The 19,997-nt window shown below is 39.6% G+C and overlaps 2 protein-coding genes across 2 annotated transcripts in view; one reads left to right on the top strand and one right to left on the bottom strand.

The window, feature by feature from the left end:
* The window catches only part of LOC133422437 (homeobox protein Dlx4a-like), a 29,116-nt gene extending 13,961 nt beyond the window's left edge, over nucleotides 1-15,155 (top strand). The window contains 2 exon segments of the mRNA XM_061712428.1: nucleotides 14,526-14,633; nucleotides 14,635-15,155. Coding sequence (XP_061568412.1) covers nucleotides 14,526-14,633; nucleotides 14,635-14,766 — 240 coding nt within the window. The 3' untranslated portion in view covers nucleotides 14,767-15,155.
* The window catches only part of LOC133421969 (vesicle-fusing ATPase), a 290,608-nt gene that overhangs the window by 248,965 nt on the left and 21,646 nt on the right, over nucleotides 1-19,997 (bottom strand). The window lies entirely within an intron of this gene.

The raw sequence follows: 19,997 nt of genomic DNA, 5'->3' as shown, positions 1-19,997 counted from the left end.
ACCAGATCTACCAGGAGCTCTGTCTCTTCATAGCTGCTCACGGCTCCAGCTGACTTTTCAGCAGCAGAGACAAACAAAAAAAAAAAAAAAGTGTTGCTGCTTGAAGCTTCTCTCACTCTAATTTTTTAACTTGATATCGTACACAAGCCACAGATCCAGCAGCACATCTATCATCTCCTCCAGGTTCTACATCTTTAGTGTTGTTGTCTTCTTCGTTTAGATCACACAATCAAATACGTCACAGCAGCTTCTCCAACCTCCTACTTCTGCTCCAGGAGCTGAATTGTTGTGGAAAAGAAACCAGGCCGAGTCGAGCCGAGCCGAGCTGAGATGAGTAGAGCAGAGTAGGTGCTGGTGGGAAAGTGTCATAAATGCACTGGCACATCAAAGAAAGAAAAAAAGAGCCAGGACTGTTGAGCAGCTCCAGTTCTTTATATTGGTAAATAACAGTGTTTCTTTTCCGGAAACGCCATCAACTGGTCCTCTCTGTGTGTGGAGATGTTTAACCACAGTTAAGAGCAAGGGGATGCTGCAGTGGGAATCATCATCATCCTTTTTGAATAGAAAATAGAATACAATAGAAAGCCTTTATTAGGGCCCGAGCACCTTCAGTGCGAAGGCCCTATTGTATCTGTAGGAATTTTTCTTTTTTCTTTTTTCTTTTTTCTTTCTTTCTTCTGACGAAAGGAGGGCCTTTTTGCCCCCCTAAACGTGCCCAAAAAGTCACCAAATTTTGCATGCAAGTCAGGCCTGGCGAAAAATTTGATATTTCATGGTTTACATTAATGGGCGTGGCAAAATGGCTCAACAGCGCCCCCTTGAAAACTTTGTGCCTCAAGCCCCATGATACGGTTTGACGTACATGCACGAAAATCGCTACACACCTGTATCAGTACACAACTTAAAGAAAAGTCTCTTGGCGACATGGCCGAAACCGAACAGGAAGTCGGCCATTTTGAATTAATCGTGTCACTTTGGCGCAATTTCTGCCATTCCTTCGGCAGTTAATTCAGCCCGAACCGTAACGTGCACCCAAGTGTGTTATACATCAAAATGTGCGTCTCCATCCTGCGACAACACGCATTACTTTTCTCTTTCAAAAGCGTTACCGTGGCGACGCTAGACGCCAAAAAGCGCGCCCACCCTTCATCTGGTTGGTTCAGACAGAAAAAACTTTGCGCCTCAAGCCCCATAATACGGTTTGACGTACATGAACGAAAATCGGTACACACCTGTATCATGTTGCAACTTAAAGAAAAGTCTCTTGGCGCCATGGCCGAAACCGAACAGGAAGTCGGCCATTTTGAACATTCTGAATTAATCGCGTAATTTTGGAGCAATATGAGCCATTCCTTCGAGAATTAATACGGCCCGAACCATAACGTGCACCCAGGTGTGTTATACATCAAAATGTGCGTTTCTATCCTGCGACCACGCGCATTACTTTTCTCTTTCAAAAGTGTTACCGTGGCGACGCTAGACGCCGACAAGCGCGCCCCCCCTTCATCTGATTGGTCCATATTTGATAGTTCCCCAAAAGTCACCATATTTTGCATGCAAGGCAGGCCTGGCGATAAATTTTATATTTCATCGTTTGTATTAATGGTCGTGGCAAAATGGCTCAACAGCGCCCCCCGGAAAACTTTGTGCCTCAAGCCCCACGATACGGTTTGACGTACATGCACGAAAATCGCTACACACCTGTATCATGTCGCAACTTGAAGAAAAGTCTCTTGGCGCCATGGCCGAAACCGAACAGGAAGTCAGCCATTTTGAATTAATTGTGTAATTTTGGCGCAATTTATGCCATTCCTTCGGCAATTAATACGGCCCAAACCGTAACGTGCACCCAGGTGTGTTATACCTCAAAATGTGCGTCTCCATCTTGCGACTACGCGCATTACTTTTCTCTTTCAAAAGTGTTACCGTGGCGATGCTAGACGCCAAAAAGCGCACACCCCTTCATCTGATTGGTCCATATTTGATAGTTCTCCAAAAGTCACCAAATTTTGCATGCAAGCCAGAACTGGCGATAAATGTGATATTTCATGGTTTGCATTAATGGGCGTGGCCTAACGGCTCAACAGCGCCCCCTAGAATACTTTTCTCTGCCATAACTTTTGAATGGTTTGACATAAAGCGTCGTGAGTGGTGTCATGAGACTCGGTATGGAGTCCTCGACCTTCATTGGCCTTAATTAGCCCCGCCCCTTCTTCTGATTGGTTGTCCCGATTTTCTGCTATAACTTTTGAATGGTTTGACATAGAGAGTCGTGGGTGGTGTCATGGGACTCTTTATGAAGTCCTCGACCTTCATTGTCCTGAATTAGCCCCGCCCCTTCTTCTGATTGGTTGTCCCTTTTTTCTGCTATAACTTTTGAATGGTTTGACATAGGAAGTCGTGGGTGGTGTCATGGGACTCGGTATTAAGCTATTAAGCTTCGTTGGCCTTAATTAGCCCCGCCCCTTCTTCTGATTGGTTGTCCCGATTTTCTGCTATATCTTTTGAATGGTTTGACATAGGAAGTCGTGGGTGGTGTCGTTTCTGATATGCTTATGGGGGGCGGTGGCCGTGAGTGCGAGGGCCCGTTCATCGCTGCTTGCAGCTTTAATTATCATTATAATGATACAACGAGATTAGGCAGCAGCTCCATAAAAGTGCACACATGTAAAGATAAGAAAGAAACGATAAGAATTTGTCATCTTGCGGTAAAAATGATAAATTCCCGTTGATGACGTTTTTGTGTAAAGATGATTTATGGTTCTGCGGTAAGGAAGAGAAGGAAGAAGGAAGGGAGAAAACAAGGAAGGAAGGAAGGAAGGAAGGAAGGAAGGAAGGAAGGAAGGAAGGAAGGAAGGAAGGAAGGATGAAAGGAAGGAAAGGGGAGAAGGAAGGGAGAAAACAAGCAAAGGAGGAAGGAAGGGAGAAAAGAGGAAGGGAAGAAGGAAGGAGAGAGCAGGAGGAAAGAAGGAAGGAAGGGAGAAAGAAAGAAAGAAAGAAAGAAAGAAAGAAAGAAAGAAAGAAAGAAAGAAAGAAAGAAAGAAAGAAAGAAAGAAAGAAGGATAAATTCCCATTGATGACGTTTTTGTGTAAAACATGGCGGATCTGAGAGTGAGATAGATTTATAGTTGAAAAGGTGGAATTGAATTGGTATTTTTTTATCGTCATTTTTATCGTTATCGGAATAAATGCCAGAAATGATCGTGATACATTTTTTGGTCTATACTGCCCATCCCTAGTTTTCAATGCTGCATTGTGAATTAATTGTGTATTTATGAGATTGTCGAATAATAAAATTTGGATTTTATTTATAATTTGCAGGGTGGCCCAGGTTGGTTGGGATTTAACAGAATATGATACATAACAATGTTGAGTGTGATGCTTTTAGGCCTCTTTTACCCTGCTGACACTGAGCAGGCTTGTCCGGGACATGAAGGGGCTGTAACCGGCCCCGTCTCCAACGCTCTGCCTTCACGGGCTAAATGGTTGAGCACATGCACATGCACACGCACATTCTTTTCATACAACCGTGCACTTTAGTCCACAGAGACACACACACACACACACACACACACACACACACACACACACACACACACACACACACACACACACACACACACACACACACACACACACACACACACACACACACACACACACACACACACACACACACACACACTTACGTAGGTACTTAAGCACAAGTGGGCACTTTCACACACATCTAAAGAAACGCACGCACGCGGAGATAGCGATCGTGCACCAGATCTCCATCCCGCCTTCGTGCCATTAGGCTGCCAGCCAATCGCTGACCACTTTCTCCAGAAATCACAAATGTTCCCAGACGCAGCTGAGAAATGGCACGTAGCACACTTCTGATGTTTTTCCCCTAAACGTCTCCGTCTCCGTACGCTTCACACTCATGCATCACAGTCACAGCCTGCACCTCAATATGCATTTCAGCTTTTTTTAAATCAGGTTTCAAGAAAATGTGGTGAGTTTGGTTTGAATAGATTCATTTCCACACACATACACACACCTGGAATACCTCTGGGCCACACTTCTACCCTAATGTCAGCGTGACGAGCTATGCTCTCATGGAAGCAGTCAGGTCTGTGTTGCTGCTTGAATATGAGACGGTAATTACTGTACAAACCTTCCTGCATCAGCTGAACGTACAGCTGAACCTTGCAGCAGAAATACCCCGTACATTACCAGCAAACACAGCCCAGACTCTGGTAGACAGTAATCCCAGTTCAATGTTTTTAAAACCCATAGACGAGGAGGAAATTATTGATACTCTCAATAAATGTAAAAATAAAACATTGACGGATTCAAGGGAAATGGACATGAAGATAGTGAAAAGGGCAATAGGGGGGATATTTAAACCACTCATATGCATATGCATCTGCAACTTGTCATTCAAAAACGGTCAAGTCCCAAACAGAATGAAAATAGCAAAAATCATACCTATGTTCAAAGATGGTGACAAATCCCACTTTACAAATAATGTAATACTATGCATTATAATTACTTCTATTATTACATACATACATAGTAGCACAACTAAATGCTGGGCGTTTGTTTTGTTTCCTTTTGTTTGCTTTGATTTGTTTTGATTTTGACTATATTAATATATATATATATATATATATATATATATATATATATATATATATATATATATATATATATATATATATATATATATATATATATATTTATTAAAGTAGGTATGGGTGTTTTATAAGTAAGTTTATTGAAACTCGTCTTGTTATACAATATGTAAGAATGTATGTAGATTCAGGGGTAGGACTGGATAAGTGTTTACTTCATTCCTACTCCGTTTGGAACATGTTGGTGGATCCGTGAGGTCTGCCCAAGTGCTGTACATATATATATATAGTTTTATTCTGTTTTTTTAACTTTTTTGTACTCTTTTTTTAACATGCATGTTCGAAATAAAATCTTCTAATCAAATGTAATCTGATGGACTTCTGGCCTCAAAAACGTGCTGCACATGTTTGCTTTCAGCTTTCGTCCACAGTGATGTCCAGAGAAATGTTCGGGGTCTGTGGAAAGCGTCTAGAGACAACTTCTGTTGTAATAGACACTATATAAATAGAATTGAATTGAACTGAAATTGAAAGTGATTGGATAAAACATCATTAATAAGTTGTGAATTGCAAATTATTTGACAGGCACCAGTCTAATTATAATGAAAATGTAACTTTTCAAAATATCTTTTTAATACATCAAGAATTTCTAAATATAAAAAATGAATAATTTTGGGTTTAAAGAGCAATTACGAGTTTATTACTAAATAAAAGCACAATGGGCAGCAGTTATAACGGCATTCCTTAACTTTGCCACCCTCCATGATAACTTCAAACAAACTTAAAACTTAAATGAGGAGACTCCCTGGAAGAATAGAAATTCAATCAAACATCAAATTTCATTCTCTGTGACCTCTAATGTAATTGAGCTCAAAAACTGGGTGTGAAAGTTGGGTAATTTCTCAGATTATTACATAAAAGGATATTTTTCCCATGTATTTAAGTCAATTAAACAGTCTGAAATTAAACTTTACTTTATAGAATTAAATATACCCCATAAAACCACTTCAACCAACATAAATACACATAACATCCAGGGTAATAATTCCCACTATGGAGGAGAAAACAATTTTTGTGCCAATACAGTTTTTTTCTTCTTTTTATTGAACTTTTATCTTTCTTTTTCACGGCTTGCCAGAGCTTTTTCTTTGAGCAGCAAACGCCTATTTTTCTTTTACGGTGCAGTTAAAACCTGTATCCTACAAAAGTGCCCGTAACCGAGTGTTAGTGATTGGTGATTCATTCGCTGCAGCTGACAGGTTGCCCAGCAGGCAAATGCATGACATTTGAAGCTCAATTTGAAAGCAAGCTGGAAAGAGAGAACACGCTAATCTTCTCAACAACAGCATGACTTAATCATCCCTCCGCACAGAAAAAATGACTGTCCTGATATTTAGCTCAGTGTTTTTGACAACATTTGGTCTGTACTATTCATTCAGTCATGTTTCCAAGAAATCTATGCTTTTTTCCTCATTTGGGCTGAATGAAAGAGCTAAATGAATCTGAGCTTCAGTGTGACAGAAATTCACTTGTCCATATCCTGTAAGCTTGGCCTTCTGCAACTCTGATTCTGAAATAGTTAAGAGGATGTGTAAAATATTTATAAAACAATAATTTGTAAATCTCATTTGATTTGATATTTGATTTTTATACATGTAAAAGACAGCAATTAAAAGAGAAGATAACAAAAGAAAACAAAGCAAACAAAAAACAAAACAAAGAATGTCATACTTTAACACTTAATATCTTAATTACATTTGCAAAAAGGAGTAGGAAGAAGTGTAAACTTATTTAATCCTACCCCCATTCACTAATCATTTATTAACACGTATTTATAATAACTAACTATACGAATTATACTCACACACTACCTATACATACATTTCTATATAGAGTATTTCTATATATTTGTACACACATGCCCATATACATATTTATATAAATACTTATACTACCGTATTTTCTGCACTATAAGGCGCACCGCATTATAAGGCGCACTAAATATCTGGTAAAATACTGTACTATAGTGACTGGGGTTGAGTTACGTATCTACCTGATGGAGCTGCGCTACAGGAAATGCTACAAAATCCTACAGCAAATGCAAAAAAAAAAAAAAACAAGAAGAAAAGTACCGTATGTCAAACTTTATTAACAAAATAAAAACCAGCTTTGCTTCGTCTCGTCAAAGTCACCATTATGTGAGTCAGCGTCGCTGCTGTTGTCTTCAACGTCTGTGACGATTCCTGACGTTTTTTGTGCCGTTACTTACACCAACTACATTACCCACAATCCCCCTGACTACATTACCCACAATCCCCCTGACTACAGTAACAGAAATTAATCTAATGATCATTTATAAGGCGCACTGCCGGTTTTTGAGAAAATTAAAGGCTTTTAGGTGCGCCTTATAGGGCGTAAAATACGGTATATATATATATATATATATATATATATATATATATATATATATATATATATATATATATATATATATATATATATATATATGAATACTTATTAACACCATACTCCATCTGCTCTATATCTATATATATCTACTTACACACATACACACATACACTCATACACTCATACACTCATACACACATACATACTTGTGAAAATCCTGTTTTTAAAAACTCATATTTTATTCCTAATAGAACATAATCAACATATCAGATCTCTAAACTAAGACACTGACTTTTCAGCAACGCATCTCACAAAAGTTGGAAAAGACTGGAAGAGTTTCTGGCACAGATCCGAAAGGCCTGGAGGATCATCGTACAACTAATGTGGTTAATTGGCCGCAGGTCAGCAACATGAGTGGGAGTAAAAGGAGCATTTCAGAGACGCAACGCCCGTCACACGTGGAGGTGGAAGATCCACCAATCATTGACAAACCGCCTTAACAACCTGTGGAACAATTTCACAAAAATGTTGCTCAACGTGAAGACTTTGAAGATCCCATTATGTACAGTACATAAAATCATCAAAACGTTCAAAGAAGCAATTCCAGTTGTTTTTTGAAACCATCAGGACCATGTCTATCATCTCTGTTAGAAAGCCGGCCTTTCTGATAGTACGGGGTTACATTAGTGTCCATGGCGTAGACTAATGTCACGATATGGTACGATACACGATACTGAGTTCACGATAACGATACGATACGATATTATAGCAGTATTATTTTAACAACCTTGAATGAGGAAAAAAATAGTCTTTTATTTGAAAGACACAAAATACAAAACAATACTGTGCGTTTGTATCGGGAAATTTTGTGGCATGATATATTGTTACACCCCTAGTGGAGAGGGTCCATCAATTCTGAAAAGTACAGAGATTTTTTTAGAACAAGATCTGGTTGCATCCTGACAGCGTCTCCTTCAGGGAAGGTCTTTCAGCAAGACAAAGCTAAACTACAGTCTGCATCCTTCGCTACAGCACGGCTTTGCAGGAGAAGAGTCTGGGTCCTGAACTGCTCCAGCAATTTTATTTGTATAGCGTCTAATACAACAGATGTTGTCTCTAGACGCTTTCCAGAGATCCAGAACATAAACATAAACCAGCGAGCAGTTTATAAACCAGCGAGTTTATTACATAAACAATGGCAGGTAAAAACTCCCCTTGTGGGAGAAAAGCCTTAAAGGTGACCTATTATGGCATTTAATGTATATTTTAAACAGGCCTTGAATGTCTTAAAAACAATGTAAAGCTTGTTTTTTCTACATAAATCATAAATCCAGCCTGTGGGCCCTGTCACTATTTTTACCGCTTCTAACCTCTTTTTCTGCGCCTCATTTTTAGGGAAGGGGGGGGTATGATAATGAGGCTCTGTGCTGATTGGTTCCCTGAATGACGTGTAGCAGGGGAGGAGAATAAACCTGGCTCCGCCAGAGCAGCCCGAGCCTGTAAATTATCACAACACTGAATTTTCACAAATGGAAACTTTATTGTTAAAAAAATAAAATATGAGTTGTATATAAATAACATTTATGCACTATTTAAGCCGGATCTACCCGGCGGATGCTGAACGCTGGCCCCGGAGCCACGCCGGGCGCCCGGGAGCAGCGCTGCTGGAACAGCGCGCATCACCGCAGCTTTAACCAGGGAATCTGACCCGTTCCGACCGGCCGGGACCGCAGGAACCGGCCTGGACTGGTAGCAGGGACTCCCGGGGACCGACCAGCGGAATTTCAGCCGGATCTGCCCGGCGGATGCTGCGCGACGGGCGCCGCAACCCCACGGCCGGCGCACAGATCGCTCTGGAGCGCATCCGCGGCGCATCGCCCGTTACCGGGGATCAAACCGACAGATTTGCCTGAAAATCTCGGAGGGTGAAGCTGATCCGACCTGGGACGGACCCCCGAGGACCCAGCTCCCAAACCAACCGGGAACCTGGATGATTTAACCCGGATCCGCTCTGCTGCGGCGCCGCGTCCGACTGGCTCAATGAAAGGACCGCTCCAGCAGCGGAGAGAGCTGGTTGTGGGCGTGGTTTCAGCAGCGGAGGCTGAACCTCTGGAAATCTGCTCCTGTCGTGACGTCACGACGGGAGCAGATTCTAAACGGCTCAAAAAAAACCACGTGACACTGGGGGACTCTGTCCGGCGGGGGTCAGAGAGCTTGCAGAAATTCATGGTATTTTGTCTCCCCTGTGCTGGCAGGGTGAGGGGAGACCACTTTATATATGTTAAAACAAGAAAAAACGTGTTTTTCATAATAGGTCCCCTTTAAGCCAAACAGTGGCAAGAAAAACTCCCCTTTAGGAGGAAAGAAACCTGGACCAGGACCAGGCTCATAAGGGGGGACCCTCCTGCCGAAGGCCAGACTGGGGCAGCAGCACACAGCAGGCAGGTGGAAGCAACAGCGGGAAGACCAGGCCAGCACGCAGCTCCTGAAGCTCCGGCCTGCAAACATGCACAAAAGAGAAAAAAGGGGGGCCAGCACAAGAAACTACAGGAGCGATGGACAAAAATGATAGCTATGAGATACTTATAATAAATAAAAATGGCAATGGAGAAGAGAGGAAAGGATCCAGATCTTCCACTGACAGAAAACATTTGGAGCTTCATGAAACGAAGGATCCAATGAAGGTCCAGGACTGTGGAGCAGCTAGAATCCTGCATCACGCCAGAACGGTACAACATTCCTCTCCTAAACCTCCAGCAGCAGGTCTCCTCACTTCCCAGGTGTTTACTAACAGATGTTAAAAGAAGAGATACACAATGATATCACCCTGTTCCAGCTTTTCTGAGATCTAATGCTGCCATCAACATCAAAATGAGCTAATATTTTCCATGAAATGGAAAAATAGCTCAGTTTCAAATTCTGACATGTTGTTTATGTTCTCTTGGGAATAAAATGTGCTTTTATGAGATTTGTAAATCATTGCATGCTGTTTTTATTTACATTTTCCACAGCAGCCCAATCTTTGCAGGATTGCGGTTATAAACCGCTTTGATTCGTGCGCCCTGGACAGCACAAGTCCAAGTCCTCTGAAATGCCACATTAAACCGTCCACACAGATATAAACTGTCTGCTCCTGTTCATCAAAGCCGTACTGGAATTCAGCTAAATTATCTTCAAATATCTGCCCTAAAACGTCCTTGTAGGTTTACTGTGTACTTCGGACTGGTTTATAAATACTTATAACACAGTGATGAACAAAACATTTGCAGTGTTTATTTTATTCCATTAAATTCTCACATATTTAACTACGTTGCTCGTATGGGAGAAAAAGGACAGAAAGAAAGTGGGTTTAACTCAAAACCGATTTTTCATGACCCATTGTCACAGTGTTATCCTATTCCACACATGGCTTCTTCTTTCTTTGATTTGATTTTATTTTGTACATGTAAAAGACAACAATTAAAGAGAACATAAGAAAACAAAACAAACAAAAAAAACAACAAAACAAAGAATTTCATACTTTAACGCTTAATATCTACATGTGCAAAAAGTTGCTGCTTCCACCTGCCTGCTGTGCTGTTGACGTCCCTGACCCCCAGTTTGGCCTTCGGCAGGAGGGTCCCCCCTTATGATCCAGGTCCTGGTCCAGGTTTCTTCCTCCTAAAGGGGAGTTTTTCTTGCCACTGTTTGGCTTAAGGTTTTTCTCCCACTAGGGGAGTTTTTACCTGCCATTGTTTATGTAATAACTGCTCGGGGGTTTATGTTCTGGGTATGGGTCTCTGGAAAGCGTCTAGAGACAACTTTTGTTGTATTAGACGCTATATAAATAAAATTGAATTGAAAAAAATTGAATTGAAAAAGAAGTAGGAAGAAGTGCAAACTTATTTAATCCTACCCCCATTCACTAATCAGTATTTATAATAATTAGCTATACTATAATTATACTCACACACTTACCTATACATACATACATACATACATACATACATACATACATACATACATACATACATACATACATACATACATACATACATACATACATACATACATACATACATACATACATACACACACACATACACATAGTTGAGTATTTTATATATATTTGTACACACATGCCTATATAAATATGTATATAAATATACTTATTTACACCATACATACTATCTATATTAACTCCATCTGCTCTATATCTATATATATATCTACTTACACATGTATTCACACACATACACACATATATACATATACATATACATACACATACACCCATGCATACACATATAATTAGCTGCCCATTTCTGTACATAAATATAAACTAATCTACCCGTTCACCAATAGTATTATATCAGGCCCCTAAAGCCGCTAAACCCCTTCCTCTTTGTACCTTGTGAAAATCCTGTTTTTATATTTGTTTTTAAACTTGTTTTCAATTCTGAATCCATTCTGTTCCATAGTTTAACTCCACTGACTGATATAGAAAATCTTTTCACAGCTTTCAGAAAGCTTTGCTCTCGGGTCAAGTTCTGGGTTGGGAAAGAACCTAGAACACGTTCCTCCTTGTGTTTCTTTTCGGTGCTGCTTCCTTTGGCAGCATTTGTTGTTCATACCAGAACTATTTACAGTGAGTTGCTGCCATTCAAGTACAATTGAGCTTCAAGTTAGGTCTCACCTCATGGTGGGTGAGTGTTCTATGTGCTTTGGTGAACTGAATATCAGTTTATGAAATGAACAAATCATTGCATTTTGCTTTTCATCTATATCTATATCTATCTTGATATCCTCCAGTATGGTGGGCTGCACGAGACACAGTTATCCCTCAGTTATGGCACTTTCAACTCCTAAAGTCACGAGCTGGTTATGTTACTTTGGTTATGTCACATCATATGGGCCACATGTGGTTAAAAGTCCTCATAAAAATGAGTTGGAGCAGGTCTGGCAGATCTGGGAGTTTGGGCAGAAACTTCAGCCGTCGTGGTGTTTAACCCTTGTACTGTCTTTGGGTCAAAATGACCTGATTCTGCTGTCCTTCTTTACTTCCTCCTGCTCTCTCCTTCCTTCCTTCCTTCCTTCCTTCCTTCCTTCCTTCCTTCCTTCCTTCCTTCCTTCTTTCCTCCTTCCTTCTTTTCTCCCTTCCTTCCTTCTTTTCTCCCATCGTACATTCTTTCCTTGTTTTCTCCTTTCCTTCCTTCATTCTCCTTTCCTTCCTTCATTCTTTTTTCCTGTCCTTCCTTCTTTGCTTCCTTCCTTCCTTCCTTCCTTCCTTCCTTCCTTCCTTCCTTCCTTCCTTCCTTCCTTCCTTCCTTCCTTCCTTCCTTCCTTCCTTCCTTCTTTTCTCCATTCCTTCCTTCTTTTCTTCATTCCTTCCTTCTTTTCTCCATTCCTTTCTTCCTTCCTTCCTTCTTTCCTACCTTATTTCCTTCCTTCCTTCTTTTCTCCATTCCTTCCTTCTTTCCTCCCTTCCTTCCTTCTTTTTCCCTTCCTTCCTTCTTTTCTCTATTCCTTCCTTCTTTCCTCCCTTCCTTCCTTCTTTTCTCCCTTCCTTCCTTCCTTCTTTCTTTTCTCCCTTCCTTCCTTCTTTCATCCCTTCTTTCCTTCCTTCCTTCTTTTTTCCCTTCCTTCCTTCTTTCCTTCCTTCCTTCCTTCCTTCCTTCCTTCCTTCCTTCCTTCCTTCCTTCCTTCCTTCCTTCCTTCCTTCCTTCTTTTTTCCTTCCTTCTTTCCTCCCTTCTTCCCTTCCTCCTTCCTTGACCCTGAAGACAGCACAAGGGTTAAGGCCAGACCTCCTCAGAAGAGAACATGGAGGGCGTATCCTTCTTCCTCTCCGTGTGGTTGCATTGCTACAGGTGTCGTTGCGTTGCTACAGGTATGGTTGCGTTGCTACAGGTATGGTTGCGTTGCTACAGGTGTCGTTGCGTTGCTACAGGTATCGTTGCGTTGCTACAGGTGTCGTTGCGTTGCTACAGGTGTCGTTGCGTTGCTACAGGTGTCGTTGCGTTGCTACAGGTGTCGTTGCGTTGCTACAGGTATCGTTGCGTTGCTACAGGTGTCGTTGCGTTGCTAAAGGTATCGTTGCGTTGCTACAGGTATCGTTGCGTTGCTACAGGTATCGTTGTGTTGCTACAGGTATCGTTGCGTTGCTACAGGTATCGTTGCGTTGCTACAGGTATCGTTGCGTTGCTACAGGTGTCGTTGCGTTGCTACAGGTATTGTTGCGGTGCTACAGGTATCGTTGCGTTGCTACAGGTGTGCTGGTGTCCAGCGAGCTTCAGTTTGATGTGAGTAACAAGTGGAAGAGTTGAAAAGTCAACAGGTTATATTCCTCTGTTACTCTGGCCTGTTGTAACTAGTAAACTGGTGACTGAAGGTAACTTTCCATCACACGTGATGATTCTTTGTTGTGGTGCGTTAACGCCGGAGAGCCTTTTATTAACGAGGACCAGCTGGATCAACGGCTGTGTATTTGTGGCTCGTACCAGTTGTTTTGTTATGGATTGGTGTCAAATATTTCAGCTGAATGTTCCTTTAATTTAGTGTATCAGTCAGCTTTTTTCCTCTCACGAATGAGCAACAATAGCTTCCTCCACTGCCAAAGGCCGAAAAAACCAATCACATCTGCTAAAAATTACTGGCAGACGCTGAAGAACTAGAACGCGTTAGCAAATATAAGTACCAGAGTGTATGGCATCATTAGCTACCTTCTCTTTATGGGGTATTAGAGCAGATAGCATTGGTTTATAGCTACACAAAAGACTAAAAGACAGCAGGGAAGTTCTCAAAACCAGGGGTCTTCAAGCTTTTTTAGCCCAGGGATCCTTGGATGAGAGAAAAACAGAGCAGGACCCCCGCTTGGAATTCTTATTTTTTCCCTTTTTTTTACGTGTCAAGTTTTATAACTTTTGATGTGTTTTATTCTGCTTTTATCACCTTATTAACCAATTCCTGACTGGGTTTTTAGCTACATGTGTTTACGGTTGATGAAACTTTGGCCTTGTCAGACGTGGAAGGAGTAACGTTAGGCCGAGCTGGAACGTTACAATCTCCAGCTTTAGGCTTCGTTATTGTCACTCATTTATCCATCAGGTCTAACTAGCGTTAAATAGGAAATAGCCAAGTCAATTTTGCAATGAATTTTCTTCTCTTAAACAGCTAGCTAGCTCGTTTTTCTGCTCTAAAATTGACATTAGTCACATGACTCACGTCAGGGGAATCATTTATGTAGAGTTGTAGACTAAATAGTTATTGTCAAAAGTAGATTATTATCACCTGTTAGAGGTGATAGTCAGCAGCTGCTGAATTTCTAATTTATTTAGCAAAAACAATCAAAAGCTTGTTTTTAAGACTTTCAAGGCCTGTTTAAAATAGGTATTAGAAGCCATAATAGGTCCCCTTTAAGTTGGAGGACCCCCTGCAGGACCCCTGCTCAAAACATATATACCAATACTGTTGGTCGTTCATCACAGCATTCTAACTGCCTCCCTTTCTCCATCTTCCAGGTGAAAATATGGTTCCAAAACAAACGATCCAAGTACAAGAAGATCATGAAGAACGGTCCGTGTGGACCTGAAGACCACCTGGCCCCCCCGCCGCCGTCCTCGTCCTCCCCCCTGCTCCCTGTGGGACATCAGTATTACTAACAAAGGAGCGCCCGTGCACTCCGGGGGATACATGAACAATTTTGGACACTGGTACCCCGGACACCAGCAGGACTCCATGCCCAGGACTCAGATGATGTGACAGGACGCGGTGCTGCCAGAACCATTCCAGGACCATTCCAGGACCAATGGTGGATTAACGCCAGTAAGCTGAGCCGGAGCCGGAGCCGGAGCCAGAACTTTGTCTGAGCCACTCTGGACGTAAAACATGATTTTAAAGGTACATCTGAACTGCAGTTAAAAATACTGCAGTGATGAAAGAAAAACAGACTTTTCAGGTGCTCATCGCTGCAGCCTTGATTACACGTATGAATAAGTGAGAACATTAAATGTCAAGAGGAAGATTTCATTTTTAAGAGGGGAAATATTGTTTTAGCTGTTTTTGTTCCTTTTTTTTACGGAAGAGTATTAGGGCCATGCAGGAGAAAAAATATTTGAGAGGGGAAGATTTTTTTTTATTGTGCACTTTGAGAAAAAATAATGTTGAAATACAATTTGACTTTTTTCTCGAAATCTCGACTTTTTTCTCGAAGTGCATAATGAAAAAAAATCTACCTCCTCTAAAATATTATTTCTATTTTTCTCCTGCCTGGGCCTAATACTCTTCCGTACTTTTTTACTTTTTGATGAGATGACAGGAGATTGTGGCAGGAAAAGCCGGCTGTGCCTCTGTTTGGATCTCCGTCTGTTGGTACTGGCAGTTACAATGTGACGGATACAACTGTAACAATCTGCTAGTTTGGGACTTCCTGCGATCTTTTTTATCACCTCTACTTATTCATTGAAACCATTGATTTGCAAATGTTAAAGACACATTAGAGAACAAACAAGATTGAAACATATTTCTCCATGAAGGGATTGGGTACGTGTTGCATTAATGTCAGAGTCACTAACGTTTTGTGCATCAGTTCCATTGAAAAGTAAAACAAATGAGTTACAGCTGACGTTGTTCTGAATATCGGTTTGCACAGATCAGCATAAACTATCAAACTTTACTATTGGTCGTTGGTTTTTTTAATTACTCGGATATCATGTTCCAGCTCTCTACGAGGATTTACTTCTTTTTTCTGATAACAAATAGATTCTTTGGCAGTTTGATATTTTCTGATTGTGGACAACTATTTTTTTTTAATTTCTTTCTAATTTCTTTTATTTGAAATAATGAATTCCACCTTGTCCTCTGTTCCCCTTTGAAACATTGTGAAGAGTGATTTTACGGTCTGAAATAAAGCCATGATGTGAGTGGAAACGTCTCAACAACCTCTTAAACATTAAACTGATATTTTACCAGCTGGGAACATCTACCCGCCATACAGATTACACTTTTTTAACTGAAATCAATAAAATTCAGTGATCATTATCATTTTACTTCTATTTCATTTATTTCCATCCAATAGTACAGATCATTTGTTCTTTTTGAACTTTCAACAAACCATATCAATTTCAGGAATCAATAGCAGCTAATAATAGTAAAGATAAATAAGGTCTTTGTGTCCTGGTAGCCTGAAGCCATTTTCCTGAGAGTCGTAAATCAGCAGGAGCAGGTCACGTCTCTCGCACCACACACATCTGGAAATGCGAGAAGGACCCGTCAAACATTGTCAATGATTTTTTTAAATGACCACGTCAATTATAGGTAATTTGGGACACAGCTTGTTAAATAAAGCTTTCACTCTGATGCTGTAATTATGTGTAATTGTCACTCAAGAGAATATTCCTGTGCCCCGGGCGAGGAAGACGCGTGATGCTACAGCTGCTTTACTGACGATAACCTGATCCGTTCACTCAATACTGCATCAATGCCATGTTACCATGCTCTAGGTTAGGGTAAATTACCTTTGTAAGTTATTTTGTTAACAATAATATATTGCCTTCTTCAACTGGCCAGATAACAGCAGCCATAAACTATATGTATAAAGCTCATGGCTATAGGTTATATAGGAGGCTGGAGGCATATATATACAGCTTATATATATATATATATATATATATATATATATATATATATATATATATATATATATATATATATATATATATATATATATATATATATACACAGGATTGTCTCAGAGAATCTGAATATTGTGATTTTCTGTAATGCAATTACAAAAACAAAAATGTCATACATTCTGGATTCATTACAAATCAACTGAAATATTGCAAGCCTTTTATTATTTTAATATTGCTGATTATGGCTTACAGCTTAAGAAAACTCAAATATCCCATCTCCAAAAATTGGAATATTCTGGGAATCTTAATCCAGAATGTATGGCATTTTTGATTTTTTAAATGCATTACAGAAAATAAAAAATGTCGATCTTGTCACAATTTTCCTCCTGTGGTGATGCAGTCCTTTATTAAAAAAATTTAAAATGTCAGAGAGAACTCAGAGGGCATTAGTTTCCTTCTTGTGAGTAGGAGGGAATTTCAGTCGTAAAAGTGAGATATGATGACTAAAGTCCACAAATATCAATGAAAACAACAGAAGAGTCTGGAACGCTGCCCAGACGATTGTCAGGCACCCATCTAAACTGCTTTAATAAAAAAAAATCCTTTAAACTTCAGGTCTTGTGCCGTTTGATGGATAAAAAAGAACTCCGGTTTGAAAAAAGTAATCAGTAATTTGGAAAATGTTAAATGTCAAGATGGAGCTAAAATTTTGTGAAAAAATATTTGTCATACCAAATATATGATCATAACCAGTACTCGAGTTGTAAAAAAAAAACAGGGGGGATGGTGGATTTGATCATATGGGGACAGATAATTTGTGCTGATTACAAATAATATAATATATTACAAATAATAGCAGTGACCAAAACAGCTGCAGAAATACTGCAGGAATGACATAGCAGCAGTTAAATGCAGCCTTCTGTAAGCTTTAAATATCCACTGGGCTTACATCAAATACATCAAAACACAACAATAAAAAACACTTTTCTGAACTTATCAATATGACTCTGTCCTTCACAGGATAAGTAACATGGATCACTGCAAAAACTCAAAATCTTAACAAGAATATTTGTCTTATTTATAGTTAAAATGTCTCATTTTAGTCAAAAAATCTCATTACACTTAAAACAAGACATCACTGGAAAAAACAACAATTTTCACCTGTTTCAAGTAGATTTTCACTTGAAAAATCTGCCAGTGGAACAAGATTTTTTTGCTTGTAATAAGAAGATAAATCTTGTTCCACTGGCAGATTTTTCTACTTATTTCAAGTGAACATTTACTTGAAACAGGTGAAAATTGTCAAATAAGTTATTTTTCTGGAGTTATTTTTCTGGCGATGACTCTAAATGTTGAAATAGCAGTAAAACCACATTCATTGATGAAATGACATAAGGGATGGAAAGGGGGGATGGCAGTTTTACAGGGGGGATGATTTGGACCGTTTTTATTTCAGGGGGGATGCCATCCCCCTCATCCCCCCTCAACTCCAGTACTGCTCATATCACATCCTTCTGTGCTTTGGGTACCACACTTCATCATGTGTAATTGCTTGGGTTTTCCATCTACAGTCATAATCATCATCCTTTATCTTATCTTTTATCTTATCTTTTTTATCCTGTTGTTTTTAATTTTAATTTTTTTGATCTCAATGTTTTATCTTTGTGTCTGTGAATGGTCTTTGAGATCTTTTAAAAGCGCTCTATAAATAAAATTGATTATATATATATATATTTATATATACATATATTCATATATATATATATATATATATATATATATATATATATATATATATATATATATATATATATATATATATATATATATATATATATATATATATGTATATATATATAAAATTGAGATTAAAGATTGGAGGTGAGTTTGCCATCCCCTCCAGAAGAAAAAATATGCCAAGTCTCCCAAATGATGAACCACAACCTTGTTTTAATCTGTAATTCCTCCAAATAGCTGCCTTTGGCTTTGACCACAGCTGTGCAAACGATGACCACCCGGGCAGTGTGCTGTTCACGGTAACGTTCCTGCAGTTGATCTCTGCTTTGAACGCATTCCCAATGCAGCTGGAGATTTGTGAGCTGCAAGTTTGAAACCATCCTTCAAGCTCATGTCAGATAACTTAAACTTATTTTTCGGCAGTCTGTAAAACGATAACTCCGATTTCTTACTAAATCTAAATCTATGAGTACAGTCGATCGCACAACAGCTCTTTCCCATTTTAGATGTTTTCCTGTGCTCAAACTGAAAGTCTAGCTGCCACTCAGTCTTTCTGCCACTCAGTCTTTCTGACACTCAGTCTTTCTGACACTCAGTCTTTCTGACACTCAGTCTTCCTGACACCAGTGGGCGTAACCCGCTGTGAAGTCTCATCTGTGACGTCATGCACATTCCCTCTATTGTAATTCCATTTGGGTTAAGTTTTTATTCAAAGGCTGGAGTTATAGATGGCAGCTATTCCTCTGTCCCAGTCTACCGCTCCTTCCGACTTTTTGGAATATGATAATGAATATGAACAGATGGTGTTGATTGATTTAAATGAAGTCAGACATAAACAGAGTAGTTTACCTTTTGTCAATGGACAGTTCCTATGCTGTTTGTGTATGCTAAGTGCTTCAGATAATGTTATGAATTAGGATTGCTGGCAATGGTTGACAGTGAAATGACTAATACAACATTTAGAAAGGTTTATTTTCAGAATCCGCAACTGGAATGCGCTCAAATTATGTTTGGCATCATTCAGAGTCCCAACTGCCGAGGTAAAAGGAGTCCACCGTAACTGAAGCCTGCGCGTGTGACGACCAGACTTATCATCAAGCGCAGCTGCGCGTTGAACAAATGTGGCGATTTAGCACTTCAGCACTCAGTTAGCTACATGCTAACCTATGGTGCAATTGCTCAAAGGTGTTTTGCACAATGAATTTTGTTAAATATAATTTTTTCAAGAAAATGTGGTAAGAAAAAAGCGTGTTGAAAATATTTATAGATAGAACATTTAGTCGTTTTCTCGGCTATGTCAGCTGACACGGTTGCCTAACAGTATAACAGCAGCACACATTAAATTCCAGGGGATGGAGACGCAGAAACAAATACATTAACTTTGTTTTACAGAGCCAGCAACAATCTTTCAAAGTCCACAACAATATTAAACCAACCTAGAATGTAAATTCTTTTTAACTTAAACTTTGTTAAAATTATGTCTATAATTAATTCATTATATGTTTAAAAGTTAAATTTGTGAAAATTACAACACGATTTTTCAGAGTCATTATAACCGGTGCACGTGTGTCCTCATGCACGGACACATCCAGAAGGTATATAGTTTTAAACTTAATTATTCTT

This window comes from Cololabis saira, chromosome 21, assembly GCF_033807715.1.
Source record: "Cololabis saira isolate AMF1-May2022 chromosome 21, fColSai1.1, whole genome shotgun sequence".
Taxonomy (NCBI): domain Eukaryota; kingdom Metazoa; phylum Chordata; class Actinopteri; order Beloniformes; family Belonidae; genus Cololabis; species Cololabis saira.
This window is presented reverse-complemented; position numbering and strand designations above follow the sequence as displayed.